The sequence below is a fragment of the Salmo salar genome, chromosome ssa04 (assembly GCF_905237065.1).
Source record: "Salmo salar chromosome ssa04, Ssal_v3.1, whole genome shotgun sequence".
Lineage (NCBI taxonomy): Eukaryota > Metazoa > Chordata > Actinopteri > Salmoniformes > Salmonidae > Salmo > Salmo salar.
This window is the reverse complement of record NC_059445.1, coordinates 19710709-19733043: the sequence shown is the minus strand read 5'-3', so window position 1 is coordinate 19733043 and position 22335 is coordinate 19710709. Positions and strand designations below refer to the sequence as shown.

The 22335-nt window shown below is 42.6% G+C and overlaps 2 protein-coding genes across 4 annotated transcripts in view; both read right to left on the bottom strand.

The window, feature by feature from the left end:
- Positions 1-22335, bottom strand: part of LOC106602512 (zinc finger protein 69 homolog) — a 506109-nt gene that overhangs the window by 84153 nt on the left and 399621 nt on the right. The window lies entirely within an intron of this gene.
- LOC106602426 (zinc finger protein 583-like) overlaps positions 13334-22335 on the bottom strand; it is a 61967-nt gene continuing 52965 nt past the window's right edge. Inside the window, exons 1-3 of one of the 2 annotated variants that reach the window (XM_014195055.2) lie at positions 19334-19616; positions 17299-17429; positions 13334-17093 (exon numbers count right to left, since the gene is read on the bottom strand). In XM_014195055.2, coding sequence (XP_014050530.2) covers positions 15858-17093; positions 17299-17429; positions 19334-19616 — 1650 coding nt within the window. In that variant the 3' untranslated portion in view covers positions 13334-15857. Of the gene's footprint in view, positions 17094-17298; positions 17430-19333; positions 19617-22335 lie in introns of those variants that run through there. The other variant, XM_045717564.1, reaches the window with a different exon arrangement.

The window sequence follows — 22335 nt, the reverse complement described above, 5'->3', positions numbered from 1 at the left end:
ATATTCATTTTATATATATCAATATTTTGCTAAGTGGATGGTCTCTACAGAAGGTGTAAACGGTACAGCCAAATGGTTACTTGCATAGTAGCAATATCAGAAATAGATAGCGTCAATATAAATAAAATATACAGTATGTACAAGAACAATATCAGTGATAGACGAGGTAGTTATATGCATACAAATCAGGGGTAAAGTGGCTCAGCAGCAGGATAAAAAAGATCAGATCTACTACTCACACCACTCCTCCCCCTTGACCCATCTTCCTCTACTTTCTTCACTGCCTCAGCATATGCCAACTTCTGCACTACTCTAACCCTGGAAACCTCAACCTGCCCCTCGCACGGGACATTTCTGATCCCCAGTCCCATGGCCACCCCTACAATTGACACATACCACTACTTTCCCCAATGCTACACATTCCTTTGTCTCATGCCCTTCTGCACACCTTGGACCCTCCCTCCTACACACTGCTGCCACATGCCCATAAGCTTGACACCTGTAACATAGTAATGTATTCGTCACAAAAGCTCGTACAGGATAACTTACATATCCTAACATCACTTTGTTGGGCAAAGACTCAACATCAACCCAAAAGAACAGACAATGACTCTGTTTCACCACTCTCGCCACCCTGTCTGCGTTGCACTAAACAACGAGCATCACAAACACCGGGAATCTTCCCCTTCAGTTGGTCAACTTTCACAATTACCGCTACCCCAGTAATCACTCCTTTCAATGGCGCCCTTTTCTTGAGAGCAAAACAATTCACATCTCTTGCCCCAATTCGTTTAACACGAAGCACCTGCTCCCTCTGACCAGCAGAAACACAAACAACTATCAAAATACAATTTCTGGTTATCCTCACTGATTCCACAGAAACCAACTGTTTTCACCCACCCTGAAACCACAAATGGATCAGCCAAAAGGCAAGGGTCCACTTTTTCCAAAAACTTCACTCCTACTGTCACAGACTCATCTTTATCCTGGCCCTCGGTGCAAGCCTCGGGCTCCGAGAACTTCACCACACCTACCACCTCCGATACTTCACCCTCATTCACTTCCATTTCTCCTCCTATCTTCAGCTCCCTCTGCTTACACTTTCTACCATTCTTCTTTAACAAACCATCTCCCTTTTTGTCATCAATTTTTAACCAACTCAAGCTCACCCTCTTCCTCCCTCTCTCTTAGACTCCGTATTCCAAGTATAAGTCTCCTTATGATAATATTGCACTTCTCCTGACATACATCTTGTTCTTGCCTTCTCAAGGGACGCAATTTAACCAGCTGTCACAATCTCCGTACAATCAACACAAACCCCTCGGGATGTAGCACTCAACAGTACATCCCACTTGTAAAGCAGCTGCTTCGTTGTATTCTTTATCAAAAGCTACCGCGACGCTTTTCCATTTAAAAAAAAAAGCGCGCCCCTCTTTGTCCCGGATTCCTCGATTCGCTCAGACCCTGTGCACCCCCCGGTCATGCGCGCTCGCTTTGACCCACATTCAAGTCTACTTCCGTTTACACTGAAAATAAATTCTTATTTGTTGGCGTCAAAGCTCAAGGGGTGTAGTTAAATGAAAAAGCCAGACGCGCTGTTCTTTGAATTACGGTACTGCTATACGGGTGCGTTCATAGAGTGAATTTATCTACTCCGATTTTAGAGCACTTTCGTCTGTGTGCCAGAGCGCAGAATAACTGATTCATTTACATACGCGCAACACCTATTGAATATGACGGGTGTCATTAAAGTTATTCAATTGTTGTCAGCAGCACAGTTACCGTCACCAACACTCTAGATAACATAAAAACAGCCTAACTAGCTCTGCTAGCGCGAGAAAAATGGTCAGAGTGAGGTGTTCTCTCATTTATGACAACGCTCTTAATTTACGAACGCCCAGAGCGCACTCTGGCACTCCAGAGTGAATTTACGAAGACACCCATTACAAGAGCTTCGGACTAAAGGTTCTATTTGCATTTTTCGTCAAACATTAAGTTATTGACATAGCCATGTTCTGTTCAATGTTCTCTACCTAAAATAGTACTCAATACATTAAGTTCAAAATAATACAAGATAAAAATTGCTGACACCATTCAAACCAATGAGGATTCGGAATTTAAAAGCCAATTATCATCTTTTTGCAGATAGAACCTTGTAGTCCCAAGCTCTTACACATCAAATCTGTATATTTCAAGCTAAGAGCAAACTTGTTTAGAAACAACAGTGTGTTGGCAAGAATAGTGCAGAAAAGTATATTTTATTTCATCTACTCAGTAAGGTAAATATTAAAAAGTGTCCTTGTTCTGGCCTAGGCTTACTGTCTTTAAAACAAGTATTTACACAAGCCTGTTTCAAATGACAAGTTAACAGAGGGTTAATGAGGGGTATGTGGTTAATTACCCTCCTAAACAGAAATTAAAGGCCAATTGCCATCAAAAACATGACTTTCTGCGCTTTGTATTAGAGGTCGACCAATTATGATTTTTCAACGCTGATACCGATACTGATTATTGGAGGACCAAAAAAAGCCGATAATCAGACGATTTTTTTATTTTTATTTGTAATAATGACAATTACAACAATACTGAATGAACACTTATTTTAACTTAATACATCAATAAAATCAATTTAGCCTAATAAATAATGAAACATGTTCAATTTAGTTTAAATAAAGCAAAAACAAAGTGTTGGAGAAGAAAGTAAAAGTGCAATATGTGCCATGTAAAAAAGCTAACGTTTAAGTTCCTTGCTCAGAACATGAGAACATATGAAAGCTGGTGGTTCCTTTTAACATGAGTTTTCAATATTCCCAGGTAAGAAGTTTAAGGTTGTAGTTATTATAGGAATTACAGGACTATTTCTCTCTATACGATTTGTATTTCATATACCTTTGACTATTGGATGTTCTTATAGGCACTTTAGTATTGCCAGTGTAACAGTATAGCTTCCGTCCCTCTCCTCGCTCCTACCTGGGCTCGAACCAGGAACACATCTACAACAGCCACCCTCGAAGCAGAGTTACCCATGTAGAGCAAGGGGAACAACTACTCCAAGTCTCAGAGCGAGTGACGTTTGAAACGCTATTAGCGCGCACCCACTAACTAGCTAGCCATTTCACATCGGTTACACCAGCCTAATGTTGGGAGTTGATAGGCTTGAAGTCATAAACAGCGCGATGCTTGAAGCACAGCGAAGAGCTGCTGGCAAAACACACGAAAGTGCTGTTTGAATGAATGCTTACAAGCCTGCTGCTGCCTACCACCGCTCAGTCAGACTGCTGGTCTATCAAATCATAGACTTAATTATAACATAATAACACACAGAAATACGAGCCTTAGGTCATTAATATGGTCGAATCCGGAAACTATCATCTCGAAAACAAAACGTTTTTCTTTTCAGTGAAATACGGAACCGTTCCGTATTTTATCTAATGGGTGGCATCCCTAAATCTAAATATTCCTGTTACATTGGACAACCATCAATGTTATGTCATAATTATGTAAAATTCTGGCAAATTAGTTCGCAACGAGCCGGGCAGCCCAAATTGTTGCATATACCCTGACTCTGCGTGCAATGAACGCAAGAGAAATGACACAATTTCATCTGGTTAATATTGCCTGCTAACCTGGATTTCTTTTAGCTAAATATGCACGTTTAAAAATATATACTTCTGTGTATTGATTTTAAGAAAGGCATTGATGTTTATGGTTAGGTACAGTCGTGCAACGATTGCGTTTTTTTCACAAATGCGCTTTTGTTAAATCATCCCCCGTTTGGCGAAGTCGGCTGTCTTTGTTAGGAAGAAATAGTCTTCACAGTTCGCAACGAGCCAGGTGGCCCAAACTGCTGCATATACCCTGACTCTGTTGCAAGAGAAGTGACACATTTTCCCTAGTGAAAAGAAATTCATGTTAGCAGGCAATATTAACTAAATATGCAGGTTTAAAAATATATACTTGTGTATTGATTTTAAGAAAGGCATTGATGTTTATGGTTGGAGCAACGTGTACCTAAGCAATTATATGCAACGCAGGACAGGCTAAATAAACTAGTAATATCATCAACCAAGTGTAGTTAACTAGTGATTATGATTGATTGATTGTTTTTTATAAGATAAGTTTAATGCTAGCTAGCAACTTACCTTAGCTTCTTACTGCATTCGCGTAACAGACAGGCTCCTCGTGCAGTGCAATGTAAAGCAGGTGGTTAGAGCGTTGGACTAGTTAACCGTAAGGTTGCAAGATTGAATCCCCGAGCTGACAAGGTAAGAATCTGTCGTTCTGCCCCTGAACAAGGCAGTTAACCCACCGTTCCTAGGACGTCATTGAAAATAAGAATGTGTTCTTAACTGACTTGCCTAGTTAAATAAAGGTGTAAAGTAAAAATAAAAAATCGGTCAAATCGGCGTCCAAAAATACCGATTTACGGTTGTTATGAAAACTTGAAAATCGGCCATTCCGATGAATCGGTCGACCTCTACTTTGTATATATTTCCACACTGAGGTTGGAATAATACTGTGTAATTGTGAAAATGATGATAATGCCCTTTTAGTGTAAGAGCTGTTTGAAAAGACCGCCTGAAGTTTCAGCCTGTGTTGGTGGGATAGCGTTTTGGCCTTCCATGGTGACATCACCATGCTGTAAATGAATTAATAGATAGTTTAATAGAGGCGTTACTACAGACTCACGTTCATTCCTGGGCTAGCTAAGCAAGCAACATTTATCTTGTTCATCAGAGATTAGGCTTTTGGAAAGAGCTTGACATCGGCAAGTCCTCATCCTGGTAAAGTTGTCAGTTGGACTACTGTCATCACCACTATAGATGGCACGCAACTCAAACAATATCTGGATATAGCCATCTAGTTTAACACCTGAAAGTTTGTTTGTTAACCAACCATATTGACGTGATGTTATTAGCTAGCTCTCCAATTTGATGTGGCCCATCAATCAATGTAGCATATATCATGTCTGTCAGCAGCAATCGTGATTAAACACTCCTATAAACAATGTTGAAAAGGGGATCATGTTAGCCAACTTCCCAAGGTAGGCCTACATTGCTTGGGTCTACTTATGTTTAAGCCAACTGTACAAAGTTTTACATGGAATAATCAGAAATGTGTAGGTCTGACTATTCTCTTCAAGAGGTGATGATATTATGACCAAATAGTTAACATTTATTTAACAATCCCTTGAAAACGGCACATAAATGGTTTTAGCAGAGCTGTGTCTCTCCTTGCCTCCCAGCAGGCAAATTGAAAGCTCTATACTTTTTTTAACTTGAAAACGACCTATAGACCAAGAAAGAGTTCCAAACCTCTGCCGATAACAGCTCATTTTCAGTTTTCCTATACCCACTCAGACCACTGACAGTCCTAGCAAAATTCTTGAGAAATTGTTCTTTGCTAAGAAGTTCTTTGTTTTTAAATTAAAACTGTCCAAAAGAAGCAATCACAGTAAGGTACCTAATTGTTACCCAGAAATGATTTGATATTTAGATTAAAAAAAAACACAAGCTAGCGGGAGCACACTACTTCAGTGTCATGGACGCTAGATCAGGCTACTGGGCTATCAAGCTCACAGAAGAGTCATCTAAGCTCACAACATTCAACACCGTTTGGACGCTACAGGTTCCGTCGCCTGCCTTTTGGGATTATCTCAGCCCAAGACTAGTTTCAGCGAAAGATCGACGAAGTGTACGAAGGCCTCGACGGAGTTGTGGCAATTGTGGACGACAACCTTGTCTATGGTCGAACCAAAGAGGAGCACAAACGAAACCTCCGCGCGATGCTGCAAAGGTCCCGCGAGAGAGGAGTCCGGCTCAACCCCGAGGAGAGCACAGTCGGCGCTACAGAGGTCAGCTACTTCGGACATCTTCTCACAACAAATGGAATCGAGCCAGATCCACAGAAGATCTCAGCCATAAAATAAATGGAGCCACCAAAGAACCGTGCAGAGCTGGAAACAGTGCTTGGCATGGTCAACTACTTAGCCAAGTTTGCACCCAGCCTCTCCAATGCTAATGCACCCCTGCGTCAACTGCTAAAGCAGCCCAGTGAGTTTCTCTGGGACAAGCAACATGACATTGCTTTCCAGAGTGTGAAAGACTTGATCACGAGAGAACCAGGACCAATCCTTGCCTTCTATGACCCCAACAAAGAGCTCAGACTCCAAGTGGACACGTCGAAGTATGGACTAGGTGCAGTGCTACTGCAAGAAGGAAAACCCATCGGCTACGCTTCCAAATCTACGTATATGTACGTATATGGACGACAAGGCATTGTGGAATCCGACCACACGCCCCTTGAGTCAATCATGAGGAAACCACTAGCTGCAGCCCCGCCAAGGCTACAGAGAATGATCCTTCAACTACAAAAATACGACTTCACAATCACTCACCGTCCAGGCAAAGACATCCCTGTTGCAGACACACTCTCCAGGAAGTTTCTTACCTACAAGGACAGCAGCCTCAGTGAGGGCATGGACATGCAAGTGCACACTGTGTACAGCAACTTACCAGTTAGTGACACAAAACTGAAGGAGATCCGAGCAGAAACAAAAGGACTCACAACTCACACAGCTAAGGAAAGTCATACAGGATGGATGGCCTGAGGAAAGGAGAAAATGCCCTCAGAGTGTCTCAGAATTCTGGAACCATCGTGATGAACTATCACAGATCAACGGAATAATTCTCAAAGGAGAGAAAATCATTATTCCTACCAGTCTCAGAGAAGATATTTTGACAAAGATCCATGCTGGACACATGGGCATGGAAAAGTGCAAACAGAGAGCACGGGACATTTTCTTTTGGCCCGGAATGTGCAATCAAATAGAGGACATTGTTGGTAAATGCGCCATCTGTCTTGAATGACGCCCCTCAAACACCAAAGAGCCAATGTTACCTCGCTGTATCCCAAACCGACCCTGGCAGGTCGTGGCAACCGATCTGTTCACCTGGAACAACGAGGACTACATCATAACAGTGGACTACTACAGCAGATACTTCGAACTCGACAAGCTTCACAGCACCACATCTGCAGCTGTGATACACAAGCTGAAAGCAGCCTTTGCCAGGCATGGCATTGTAGAGACTTTAATATCTGACAATGGGCCCTGTTACAAATCAAATTAGTTTGAATCCTTCACAAAAGCATGGGAGTTCACACGTCACCACAAGCCCACATTACCCTCAAAGTAATGGCCTTGCTGAAAAATCTGTGCAGATTGCTAAATCACTCATGGACAAAGCAAAAGCAGACAAGAGACCCCTACCTCAGTCTCCTTGAATACCGCAACACTCCAGTTGACAACTTCAAATCACCAGCCCAGCTGTTGATGAGCCGCAGGCTTCGCTCAATCCTTTCCAGCACCAACCAGCAGCTGCAACCTGAGGTCGTCAGCTACAAGGAAATGCATGAAAAACGTGCACAGAGACAACAACAACAAAAGCGATACTACGATAGGTCAGCTAGACCACTGCCACCACTGATCGACGGAGAGTCAGTTAGAATCCAGGAGCATGGCCTCTGGAAGCCAGCAGTCGTCATCCAGCCAGCTGACACTGAACGTTCATATCACGTCCGCACCGCAGAAGGAGCGGTGTACCGCCGCAATTGTTGTCACCTACTGAACACAAAAGAACAACACACTGATGAGATGAACTGTTCCCCTGAAAGAGAACGTGATGGACTAAACACACACACAGCACAACATACACCATACTTACCTGCAACACCACAAGAGCTGTTGACTGACACAGAAGCATGCTCAGCATCATATCGCACAAGGTCAGGAAGAGAGATCACGCCCAGAGCTGTCCTAGACCTGTGAAATGTCAAAGGGTGAGGGCGGATCGCTGCCCTAAAAGTTCCAGGCTGTAAACTTGTTACCTTGAGTTCAAACTACAGAGCATGTATTCAAAAGAATCGCTTAGAATATGTAATTTTTTAAATTTTGTTTTAAAAGAAGGGGGGTGTAATATTCATATGTGTAAACATACTGAATTGTAATTGGATGCATTTTACAGCCGTATCATACTGTGCTATGATTGGTTAAGATCACCCAGATGGTTAGATCATGGTCAGTTGATCATGGTTGGAGATACGTGAACATGCCAGTTGTAGCTAGCTAATAAAGAGCTACGTTAAGAAATATCCTGTAGTACTGCATTTTATTATTTTGTACAAAGCGTGCAAAAGAAGACACACACAAAATGACTTCTGTACTTATTTTAGGTTTAAGGAAATGTGTAGGTCGCATTCTTTATTGTAGAGCTATGAAAATTATGTTTTTAGATCTGCCTGCTTAAGATAAATTCAGTGATTGCTTTGCGATGTCTGTGCAGTGAATCAGGGACTGCCCTTTTGATGTAATGTTGCAGTAAAGTGATATAAATTGATGTAATGATGCAACCGACCACCAGAGGGAGGCAAATACAAGTTTATTCGACAGAGGACCTTTACATAGTCCTATGGTCTGGATGGCTGTCTTCTGACTTAATAGGTAATGTAAACATATACATATTTTTTAAAGTAACTCTAGTGCCCGATTTCAGGGACTGTCAGCTTAAGAGGTTTGCAACAGTCGATACTAATTAGGTCTCAACAATCACAGTCATCTAAGTTAAAGATGCACTATGCAGAAATTGCTCAGCCATTTCCTGGTTGCTACAATTCTAATAAACTGAAATTATGCAAACTATGTAAAAAAACAAACAAGCAAGTATCGTGTACAGAATCATTGTACCATCTAAACCACTGTAACATCTCTTTTCAATAACCAAAATGTGGTATTTTCAGCTGGTGTACAAAACTGAAAGTAAAAGGCCCCCCCCAAAAAAACTTAAGGGAAGCATAGAAATAGCACACATAAAACAGATCTACTACTTCTTAGACTTGCTTTCAATGAGAATGACAAATCTATGTCACATTTCTATGTGAATTTGGTCAGGTCGCCCAAAAAGTTACATATTGCAGCTTTAACAGCTAGGTAACTCTGGTAAAATAGGAAGGCGCATCATGTTATGATGGAATAATTCAAGGTAGTAGAGATGAAATGGTATGAAAATTTCATATCACGATTATAGTGACCAGAATTATCACGGTTATCAGTATTATTGCGGTATTGTTAAAATGTGCTGGAAATGTTCAAAAAGTACTGAAATCATTTCACCAAGTTTTATATTGAAAACCAACAAACAAATAAAATTAGCAGCACTATGCAATTTTTGTGTGCATAAACATTAAAATAATAACATTAACATTAAAGATGGCACCATGTGGCCATGAGGTAAAAGTTTCCCTAGTGCAGTTTAATGAACACAACCTTAAGTAAGCAAATCAAATGTGCATATAAAAGCAACACAAGTAAAGCAATGTGCATGTAAGAACAATACAACCATATGTAAACAAATCCAATGTGCAGGTGTTGACATTAAAATAACAACACAAAATATGTAAACAAATCAGATGAACAGCACTGATTGCATGTCCGTTCCCTCCTTCATAAAGACATAAGGTGCTGCTGGCCTAACATCCTGTATGTATGCATCTTTGTTCACTTGAGATTGAAATGTAAAAATGTCTGCATATTTACTTTGTCCGGTTTAAGTAGGGAGACAATGTGCCCACTGGCACTGAACACTCTCTGATGGCACGCTGGTGGCTGGGATGCACAAAAGCTTCCTGGCAACCCTGGCAAGGTGAGGCAGCTCTGATGCATAGCCCCTCCACCACACCAGCGGATCCTCTTCTGCTGGAATGGGTGGCAGAGACAGGTTGACCTTGATCTCTTCTTTCACTCTGTCTTCTGGGGTGGTCGGAATCTGACCCTCTTCACCTCTCTGCTGCCTTGTTGAGGTAATCTTTCTCAGGAACCCAGCCAGGCCTTTCCCCTCCGATGCCGCTGTGGGGGTGTTGGAGGTGCTGCTGGTGCTTTGTGGTTCTTCCCTGACTTGTGCAGCTTCCAGCTTCAAGGCCTCCTGGACACAGATGTCAGTGTCAACTTTTGCAGCCTCAGGCTCATCTAAAAAGCACCTTTTGAAGCAGGGGTCAATGAAACAAGCCATGTGCATGACTCTCTTTGCCTTCTCTGTGTATCTGTTGTTAAGGTCTTCTCTCATTACCCTTTTCATCTCCTTGGTCAGGAATGGCTCCGTATCGTCTTCCACCAGAACATCACGGGTGATGTGGTCCAGGACAGGCTCGATGGCTGACATGGTCACTTGTGTCTCTGAGGAAAGTGCATCTGTAAACTTGCTCAGAGGTTCAAGTAGCTGGCACACTTGCTCCATGACACTTATGTTGGCATCAGATGCCATGTTCCTCTTTCTCCAGCCAATGTGGCACAGACTGGCTGCTCTTGGCTGAGGAAACGCTCAAGCATCTTGTGTGTAGATCCCCATCGGGTCACCACATCATGGATCAGAGCCTTCTGTGGCATGTTGAGGGCAGCCTGATTTTTTTCTCAGTTCTCTCATTCTCTTCCAGCTCTGTGAGAAGCCTTGGACCAGATGACGGCAGGCCTTGACTGCTGCACGCCCACTCTGTAAACTACGGAATAGCAAATGTATTATTATTACTAGGGATGCACGATATAGTCGGTGAACATATCGGAATCGAACTAAAAATGCCAACATCAGTATCAGCCCGATGTCTAGTTTAACGCCGATGTGAAAAACCGATGTCAAAGCTGACGTGCATACCCATATAACGTACACTACTGTTCAAAAGTTTGGGGTCACTTAGAAATGCCCTTGTTTTTGGAAGAAAATAACATTTCTTTGTCCATTAAAATAACATCAAATTGATCAGAAATACAGTGTAGACATTGTTAATGTTGTAAATGACTATTGTAGCTGGAAACTGCTAATTTTTTATGGAATATCTACATAGGCGAACAGAGGCCCATTATCAGCAACCATCACTCCTGTGTTCCAATGGCACGTTGTGTTAGCTAATCCAAGTTTATCATTTTAAAAGGCTAACTGATCATTAGAAAACCCTTTTGCAATTACGTTAGCACAGCTGAAAACTGTTTTGATTAAAGAAGCAATAAAATTGGCCATCTTTAGACTAGTTGAGTATCTGGAGCATCAGCATTTGTGGGTTTGATTACATGCTCAAAATGGCCAGAAACAAAGAACATTCTTCTGAAACTCGTCAGTCTATTCTTGTTCTGGGAAATTATGGCTATTCCATGTGAGAAATTGCCAAGAAACTGAAGATCTCATACAACGTTGTGTACTACTCCCTTCACAGAACAGCGCAAACTGGCTCTAACCAGAATAGAAAGAGGAGAAGGAGGCCCCGGTGCACAACTGAGCAAGAGGACAAGTACATTAGAGTGTCTGAAACGGATTTTGTTTTGATATGTTTTTGGAGAAGAAATTTTTTTTGCTTCCATGAGCTAGCAAGATTTGTTTTGACCAGCACTGTAGGTGTGCAAGACAACTTTACCAGCATCATAGCATACGTATCGATGAATCGTTGTGACATGTGAAATACAAGTGATAGTGTAATCAATGTGTAATAACTACGTAAAAATGAATTAAAGCGTTAAATTATTATGCGACATGCAGTCATGTTCAGGTCCTGATTGGTCAACAAGCTTATTTGACGTGTATCTTTTTTGACATGCCAAGACCCAAACGGCGTTCCATAGAAATCCTGGTTGAGAATGAAACGACTGAACAAGAGCGCCTTTCTTGTTTCTCCTTTTCTATTGACAAAGCTTTTGTCCGGTTGAAATATTGATTATTTATGACAAAAACAACCTGAGGATTGATTTTAAACATCGTTTGACATGTTTCTACGAACTTTTATTGTACTTTTTTGACTTTTCGTCTGGATGTTGAGAGTGCGCTTGTGCCTTTTGGATTACTGAACTAAATGCACCAACAAAACTGAGGTTTTTGGACATAAAGAGGGACATTATCGAACAAAAACATTTATTGTGTAAGTCCTGTGAGTGCCATATGATGAAGATCAAAGGTTAGTGATTCATTTAATCACTATTTCTGACTTTTGTGAGCCCTCTCCTTGGCTGGAAAATGGCTGTATGGTTTTCTGTGACTAGGCGCTGACCTAACATAATCGCATGGTGTGCTTTCGCCGTAAAGCCTTTTTGAAATCGGACACTGTGGTTGGATTAACAAGAAGTTTACTTTTATAATGGTGTATAATACTTGTATGTTTGAGGAATTTTAATTATGGGATTTCTGTTGTTTTGAATTTCGCACCCTGGAATTTCACTGGCTGTTGTTGAGGTGGGACGCTACCGTCCCACTGATACCAGAGAGGTTAACTAGGCATGTCAGTTAAGAACAAATTCTTATTTACAATGACGGCCAAACCCGGATGACGCTGGGCTAATTGTGCGGCGCCCTATGGGACTCCCAATCACGGCTGGATGTGATACAGCCTGGATTCGAACCAGGGACTGTAGTGACACCTCTTGCACTGAGATGCAGTGCCTTAGACCGCTGCGTCCATGTGTGTGTGTTAACTATTTAACTGTAATAGAATGCTTAAATGGCCGCTACATTTTTTAAATATCGGTATCTTTTTTTTGACAAGGAAAATATCGGTATCGCCAAATAATGTAACTAGTTGTTACATTATAATTATTATTCACTCACACAGTCTATCTTCTGTGTTGCATGAGTATATGCAATGACCCCCATGCACAATTTACATAAATACAAATGAGTCTTAAGAAGACAGTAACAGTAATTGCAATGAGCCCAACAATTGACAAATACAGGAGCCTTGTATAGGAGTCTATAGTCTTTCTCTTGTTGGAACACTTTTACAACCAAGTCGACAACTGCCGGATTTTAACTTCACAAAATATGTTGGTTGGGTAACTAAACTACATAAAGTGTTATCGTGTGCAATGGGCGAATAGGGTCTGCAGACACACGACGCATACTGCAGCAGAACCACGTGAAGTGTTTTTACAAGAGTAGGTAACACTGAAAGCTTCAGTTTACATTATTGACAAGCTATTAGCAAGTTAGACAGACAAACCATGACATTTTCCCCCATTCCGAAGTCATCACATCATGCATTGAGCTAAAAGTTAACTTAGCTTGCATTTGCGATAAAGTAGTGGGTGGTGGTCACGAAGATGACTTAAGAGATTTGAAGTGTTGATTTGAAGTGATAACTTCAAATCAACACTTTCAAACTTTTAACTGAAGATCATGATTAGTTGATTATTGGAGTCAGGTTTGTTAGCTGCGGCTGGGGCAAAAGAGTGACACCAATCAGGCCCCCGAGGACCGGAGTTTCCCAGGCCTGTTCTAAATGAACCGAGTAAAAACTCAGACGATTATTAAAGCTCAAACCAAGTTTATTCACCCAATGGGTCAGACAGCTGAACAGACAAAGACATGTTCCCACCAGCACAAATATATATACTGCAATTTAGGTGAAGTCTCCTCCTTCCCTCTAGACATGACATCTTTATTGCAAGGCAGGAAGTTAAGTGATGTGGGTAATAAACTGTTCCTTCTCCCTTAATGTGACCTGACCTGTCCCGGCCCACATTCCTCACTAAACCACATCTCTCCCCCCCTTATCAGTGCCCGCAACCATGTGATTGCCTTTCCCTTACTGAGTAACATTCCAAGCCCTGGCTCATATTCAACCTTAATTGACTCCACCATATACATTCCTCCTACAGATAACCATTAACTTCTCCATTCCATAGGATACCTGATGATTAACAATATTTCAAGTTTAGAAGTCAGAAGCCATCAATACTGAACAAAAATATAAAAACGCATCATGCAGCAATTTCATTCAACAATTTCAAAGATGTTACTGAGTTACAGTTCATATAAGGAAATAAGTCAATTGAAATAAATTCATTAGGCCCTACTCTATGGATTTCACATGACTGGGAATACAGATATGCATCTGTTGGTCACAGATACTTAAAAAAAAAGGTAGGGGCGTGTATCAGAAAACCAGTCAGTATCTGGTGTGACCACCATTTGCCTCATGCAGCACAATACATCTCCTTCGCATAGAGTTGATCAGGCTGTTGATTGTGGCCTGTGGAATGTTGTCCCACTCCTCGTCAATGGCTGTGCAAAGTTGCTGGATATTGGCGAGAACTGGAACACTCTGTTGTACACGTCGATCCAGAGCATCCCAAACATGATCAATGGGTGACATGTAGAGTGAGTATGCAGGCCATGGAAGAACTGAGACATTTTCAGCTTCCAGGCATTGTGTCCAGATCTTTGCGATGAATGTCACAACAATGGGCCTCAGGATCTCGTCACGGTATCGCTGTGCATTCAAATTGCTCATCGATAAAATGCAATTGTATTCGTTGTCTGTTGCTTATGCCTGCCTATACCACAACCCCACCATGGGGGACTCTGTTCACAACGTTGACATCAGCAAACGGCTCACCCACACTAAGCCATACATGCTTGTCTGTCATCTGCCCGGTTGAAACTAGGATTCATCCATGAAGACCACACTTCTCCAGCATGCCAGTGGCCATTGAAAGTGAGCATTTGCCCACTGAAGTCAGTTACTATGCCGAACTGCAGTCAGGTCAAGACCCTGGTGAGGATGACAAGCACGCAGATGAGCTTCCCTGAGATGGTTCCTGACAGTTGGTGTAAAATAAATTCTTCAGTTGTGTAAACCCACAGTTTCATCAGCAGGTGCTCTTCCTCCTGGGGAAGGCCTGCCCGCTCCATCATGGTTGGACACTACACGGTGTCCCTCTCCCACAGTGCAAAGAACCTTGGCGTGACCCTGGATAACACTATGTCATTCTCTGCAAACATCAAAGCAATGACTCGCTCCTGCAGGTTCATGCTCTACAACATCCGTAAAGTACGACCCTTCGGCGCAGGTCCTAGGCTCGTCATCTCCAACTCACTACTTCAACTCACTGTTGGCTGGGCTCCCTGCTTGTGCCAACAAACCCCTGCAACTTATCCAGAACGCTGCAGCCCGCCTGGTGTTCAACCCTTCCAAGGTCTCCCATGTCACACCGCTGCTCCGCACACTCAGCTGGCTCCCAGGCGAAGCTCATATCCACTACAAGACCATGGTGCTTGCTTTCAGAGCAGCAAGGGGTGCTGCCCCTCTCTCCCTTCATGCTATGCTCAACCATACACCCCTACCCAAGCACTCAGTGCTGCCACCTCTGGTATCTCGGCCCTCCCACCCTTCCCACTCAGCCCAGACCAAGCTGTTCCCTGCACCGCAATGGTGGAACCAGCTGCCTTCCCCCTGAGTCCCTGCCCATTTTCGAAAAAAATCTGAAGCCTGACCTTTTCAGAGTATCTTAAATGAATCTCACGCTGCCTCCTACCCACCCATACAACAACAAAAAGCACTGACTCTGCTGATAACTATTTAGAGGGAAAATGTACCTGCTACGACCGTGTTATGTGGTTGTCTCACCCAGCTTTCTAAATGCACTAATTGTAAGATGGTCTGGATAAGAGCGCCTGCTTAATGACCAAAATGTCAAAGTAAAATCTCAACTAAAAATCTGTATCAACTGCATTTATTTTCTCATAAAAAATGTATTGGGGAAAAAAATATATAGTTCAATGGAAGCATGGAAAGAGGCATTTGTGAACATCATATAGCTTACACAGAACAAACATTATGTAACAGCCGTTTTAGGCTTATATATGCCTTATATCAAACAATGTCTGGATGCAATATTCTACCCAAGAATATTCAACACAGATCTGTTACTCTCATTATTCCAAATGCATCTGTGCATCTTTTCTGCAGACAATGAAAATTAATCTGTCTTTAATGCAGGGTTTGATCGAAAAGTCGGAAGCTATCGAGTGGAATGGGTACTTTCTATGTTATAAAGTGGAATGTTTTTTCTGCTGGTGTATCCGGAGGTAGCTCCTCTCTGAGAACCTCTTTCTGCAGTGCGTACAGGCAAACGGCCTTTCTCCCATGTGGACCTTCAGGTGCATCTTCAGCTGGTTCTGGTGGGTGAAGCTCTTCTCACACTGGGGGCAGCTGTAGGATTTGTCCCCTGTGTGGACCCTTTGGTGCCTTTTCAGGCTGAAAGAGTGGGAGAAACACATATGACACTGGGTACAGCTGAAGGGTTTCTCTCCTGTGTGGACCCTCTGGTGCCTCTTCAGGCTGCCAGCCTCAGCGAAGCGCATGTGACACTGGGTACAGCTGAATGGTTTCACACCTGTGTGGACCCTCTGGTGGATCTCCACCTTCTGGGGGCAGCTGAAGCCTTTGTTACAGAACATGCAGAGGAACCGTTTCTCTTTACTATTGCCTGATGTGGCTCCCTGTCCCTGAGCCTGGGCTCTAGCCCTGTCATTTGAGTTCAATACCTGATCGAAAAGGACCCGGCTGTGTAAATCGGAAGGCCCCATTGACTTGGACTCTGGGTCGCAATCCCTGAAAGCATGTGGAGGGGAGTGGGTCGTGACATTTTGATTTGTCTCGAAGTTCTCCGCGTAATCTAAGAAATCTCTGCCTTGTGAGTGTCCTAAGTGAGTCTCATCTGCATTCCATGTCAGAGGAGTGTCGCCCTCCACTTTCACCTCATCTACCACTATATCGTCCCCTTTCTTATCTAGGCACCCTTCAGAGTATACACTACTACTGTACTGGTTCCAGTCCCCTCTAGACAGATCAGTCTGTGTCTCTAAACCCAAGGGCATGTTGCCAGGGTCCATCTCTATAGCGTAAGAACAAGATGAATCACCACCAGTGTCTAACGTGTCACCATCATCATCTCCTTGGGAATTAATCGTCCTCTCGCTCTGGTGAAATACCGGTAAATACTCTGAGCCAGGAGCAGGAGGACAGCCCAGTCGCTCCAGCCCCACTGGGTCTGATCCTGTGTGTAAGAGCCTATGTGGTACACTTAAAGTCTCTGTGTCTGTCTCTGACTTGAGGACGGCGTTCGGCGTTCCACTGATCTCCGTGATGCTGCTTCGGATCCTGGGCGGCGGTGGAGCGATGGTAGGGTCTCCAGTCTGGATGTCTCTGCTGTGCCGTGGGTCCTCCTCTCCTTCAGACCTCTCCTGCTTGACCCCAGGACCTGCAGCCTCTGCATCTGCAGACTGACACAAGAAGAGAGGAGGTTATTTAACCAGTACATGAGTTAAATTGGATAACAATGTCAAATGGAAGTCTCACAATCTCCTCTATGGCAGATAAATTAGTCCATGTAAGCAAGTGAATAGCTGAGGTGAGCCCTTCTGAAATAAATGCTGCACATTTGATTTACAAACTATCTCCTTTTTAATGCAACACAATTACACTAACCTCTATCATGATAACGTGCTGGGTTGAGGTTCCACTCCCCTCATCAACAGCTATGGGTTGGTCATCTCTCCATGTATTGTGTCCCGCTGGCTTCACAAAGCGCCTATGGCCTCCAGTGAGATGTCCTTCAACTGAGAGTGATTGGGGGAAGAGGTTGTTAGGTTAGGTACTGTTACTGCTCAACAGTATATATTGTACACTATTGACACTGTATAGAATTGGAAAGGATGTTAGGTAACACTTCGTATAACTTCTTTATATACTATTTGTTTTCAATTAGTAAATAATAGAAAATGCCGTAAATCAAGAATCTGGTTAGAATATGAAAGTGTCTTTGTGCTCAGGGGCGGAAATCCCGGGGGGACACGACCCCCCCCCCCATCCTGGGAAAAATATGATTTGTCCCCCCCCAATATATCACTGAAACATAACTATGTAATTTAAATAATATTAATAATACGCAATGAAAGCAATTGTGCTGATTATAGACACTTAATAGCGCGTTTTTAAGTTTCAAAAGATTGCAACCCCCCCACCCTTTGCCTCACAATGGTTTGATCCACTGCCAGTTCCTTAGCTTGTTAGGTAACAGAGAGGTCGTATCTACTGGCTGAAAGGCACTCAATGCACGTAACTGACGTGAGGTTAATCCAGTCAATCGCGCACACACACTAGCTGAATATGCAGAGCTAGCGCGCAAATATTAACTATTAAGCTAGCTAGTACCTATTCCATTTATGTGGCGTCGTCAAAGATGGAATCAGCATGCAGATGATGTAAGTTAGTGCTTCAAAGTCCCTGTGATAAGGTTAGCGATAAACTGAAATCCAAACTGAACAGAACTACACTCTCTTCTACCATTGTCTTAAATATATTTAATGGTCTCGTTGCAAAAGCTAAATTGTCGCAAGTGAACTTTTATTTATTTATTTTGTTTCACCTTTATTTAACCCAGGTAGCAAAGATTATAGCAAACACCACTGAAACTGAATTGGTGCTCGCTAGCTTTGCAAATTCAGCTATTGTTGGAAGCCAGCCAATATGAAACAAACTATTAAAATTACAAAAGGTTGCAGCATATGTTGTGTAAATGGTGAACTCATACAGCTGTCAACTCTTGTCATTTTAATCCGTTTCACATTTGCTAGCTACCTTTTAGATCGAAGCCCAAATAGAATGATTGAAGATGATAGAAGCCCATCTCCTACTGTAAATAACCTACACACTGTGTGTGTAGCCAGCCAGCCAGCCAGGTAGAAAAATGGCAGTAAAATAAAAGACGGACATCAGAGTATTTTTCAATACACCAAAACGCATAGTAAGAACCCTAGTAGCCTAATATCTTAAAGACTAGTTGATAAAATGTTCATAAGAAAGAAATGAAATTCTAATGGAAATGTTTCACAATGATGTAATTAGGCAGAGCAGGCAACAGATGGCACACAGACAGCAGAGTTGGGGACAGATATGCAGGTACAGACTGGCAGAGACAGGGAGTCTCAGGTAAGTTTGTTGAGTCTTTGTTTGGCAACATTATGAAAGGTTCTCCATTTTTTTTACTTGTAAAATAGGAACATAATTGGAAAATGCCATGGATACCCCCACTCTCAACTTAAACTGGTGACTGAACTAAGATTTGTTAGGCAATGGTATTGCTGTTGTGATTAGTTGTGTGGTTTTGGGTACCGGTAGTTAGGAGTACGGCAAACACCTTATTTCTTTGGTTCCTCAATATACATTTACCATATTACAATGTAGGCTATGTGTTACAGCACTACTTTTGGTGTCCCCCTCAGGAATTGCTCTTGAGGAAATTTCATGTAATTGTCCCCTCCAAAGTTGATATCAGATTTTCGCCCCTGTTTGTGCTAGATCAATAGTTAGGTAGATAGATAGTAATCAGGGCAATTAATGTATAGTGTCCAAAAACTGACCAAGACCCAATTCTGGTTAACCATATGTGTGTAACAAATCTAGTGACACATGCACAAAGTGGAACGGGGCGACACGCCCCTCAGCCTTCTGCTAAATGTACCTCTTGCCATTCTTCTGTATCGGTCGAGAATATTGACACTACTGGGAGGACTGGCGAGGACGTGCTCTCGCCGTGTCCTCTCTGCGCGCTCCCGTGCCATCTTCAGTTCCAGTAGCTGTAGTTTCCTCCGTAATGCCCCGTTTTCCTTCTGGCTTTGAGAAATTTCCAAACGAAACACTGCATAGTCGTCGTCTACGAGTTTACAGATCTCTGCCACGGCGGCATTCGCTAGCACCTCCATAATGGAGGCTATTTGAGTGTGAAAAACCACACAGTTAGCCATTGTTAGCTAACGTTAACTGCTATATAGCTTAGTTACCGAGATAACATCTATCAACCAAGTCCTGTCTCCAACACGAATTAATGACTACCCGGAGCAGGTATGTGATGCTGTGCAGTTAAATTAGTAATTTTGAGTTCTGTGGTGTTAATATCTAAATAAAAACGCTAACGTGGAAATTGTTCTTGGTCATGTTCACTTCCATTTACTTCTACTTTACATTTCTATTGGCGAATCGCAACCAACTGAAAGGTGCATATACCGCCAACTACTGTAGTGGAGTGTGAGGACGATCACAGTCTCCCTACTACTATTCTTTTGCTAACCCTGAATTTCTAATAAAATAAAATCCCTACAAACCTCACTGTCACCCCCCCAAAAATACCACCCAATCCCCATCTCAGACCTACCTCTCTAACCCTATCAAATAAACTCTCCCTTTCTACATCATTTCACATAATAATAATAATACATGTTCAACCATTCTCTACCATACACCCATCACACATTCCAGTACCATATTTCCCTATCAATTTCAAAGGATTCAATCCCGTATGCCCCAATCTCATTCTGCACAATATAACTTCCTCCCTTATGTTCAAATTACAAGACACTATCTTCTTGTCTCAGACCAACTCTCGTTATCGCTCTCTGAACAATCTTCTTGACCCTAACCAGTCAGGCTTCTAGACAGGTCACTCAACCGAGACTGCTCTCCTCTGTGTCATGGAGGCTCTCCGCACTGCTCTCCTCTGTTCTCATCCTCCTATATCTATCCTCTGCGTTCGACACTGTGAACCATCAGATCCTCCTCTCCATTCCTCTAAGGGCTGGGCGTCTCAGTCTCTGTATACTCTTGGAATGCATCCTACCTGGCAGGCCACTCTTGCCAGGTGACGTGGAGAGGATCTGTGTCTGCACCGGATACTCTCACTACTGGTGTACCCCACTGCTCGGTTCTAGGCCCTCTTCTCTTTATACACCAAATCACTCGTCTCCGTCATATTCTCACATGGTCTCTCCTATCATTGCTATGCGGATAACACTAAACTACCTTTCTCCTTCCCCCCTTCTGACACCCAGGTGGCAGCACGCATCTCTGCTTGCCTAGCAGAAATCTCAGCTTGGATGTTGACCCACCACCTCAAGCTCAACAAGACAGAGCTGCTCTTCCTCCCGGGGAAGGCCTGCCCGCTTCAAGTCCTCTCCATCATGGTTGACAACTCCACATTGTCTCCCTCCCAGAGTGCAAAGAACCCTTTCGTTCTCTGCAAACATTAAAAGCAGTGACTCACTCCTGCAGGTTCATGCTCTGCAACATCTGTAGAGTATGACCCTACCTCACACAGGAAGCGGCGCAGGTCCTAATCCAGGCACTTGTCATCTCCTGTCTGGACTACTGCAACTCGCTGTTGGCTAGGCTCCCCGCTTGTGACTTCAAATCACTGCAATTTAGCCAGAACGCAGCAACTCGCCAGCACACTCCACTGGCTTCCAGTCGAAGCTCGCATCCACTACAAGACCATGGTACTTGACTATGGAGCAGGAAGACGAACTGCCATTCCCTACCTTTAAGCTATGCTCAAACCCTACACCCCAACCTATGAGGAAATTCATGTATTTTTTATTTGTAGGGGTTTTGGATAAACGCCGAACCGAGGGGTCGTTCCATTTGATTTCAATCACTCTTTGAAATGACTCCCACCCTGTTTTCAAGAGCATTCTGTGTCTCAATCGATGGCAGGCACAACAAACACCTCAGATTATGTAAAATAGGGTCAAAACAACAACATATGCAAAACAAATTATAATAATCTGAGTTTGTTAAGCCAGTTGAAGCTTTAGAATTATAATATAATTTTAAAAAGTGATATTAACCCGGACTTTATAAAATATAGTTTTACATACAGTTCCAGTCAAAAGTTTGGACACACCGACCCATTCAAGGGTTTTTCTTTATTTTTACTATTTTCTACATTGTAGAATAATAGTGAAGACAAAACTATGAAATAACACAATCATGTAGTAACCAAAAAAGTGTTAAACAAATATTTTAGATTCTTCAAAGAAGCCACTCTTTGCCTTGATGACAGCTTTGCACACTCTTGGAATTCTCTCAACCAGCTTCACCTGGAATGCTTTTCCAACAGTCTTGAAGGAATTCCCACATATGCTAAGCACTTGTTGGCTGCTTTTCCTTCACTCTGCGGTCCAACTCATCCCAAACCATCTCAAATTGGGTTGAGGTGAGGTTATCTGATGCAACACTCCATCACTCTCCTTCTTGGTCAAATAGCCCTTACACAGCCTGGAGGTGTGTTGGGTCATTGTCCTATTGAAAAACAAATGATAGTCCCACCAAGCGCAAACCAGATTGGATGGCATATCGCTGCAGAATTCTGTGGTAGCCATGCTGGTTAAGTGTGCCTTGAATTCTAAATAAATAAGACCAAAGGACAGATTTCCACAGGTCTAATGTCCATTGCTCGTGTTTCTTGGCCCAAGCAAGTCTCTTCTTCTTATTGGTCTTTTACCAAATAGGGATATCTTCTGTATACCAACCCTACCTTGTCACAACACAACTGATTGGCTCAAACGCATTAAGAAGGAAAGAAATTCCACAAATTAACTTTTAACAAGGCACACCTGTTAATTGAAATGCGTTCCAGGTGACTACATCATGTGGCTACTTTAAAGAATCTCAAATATATTTTGATTTATT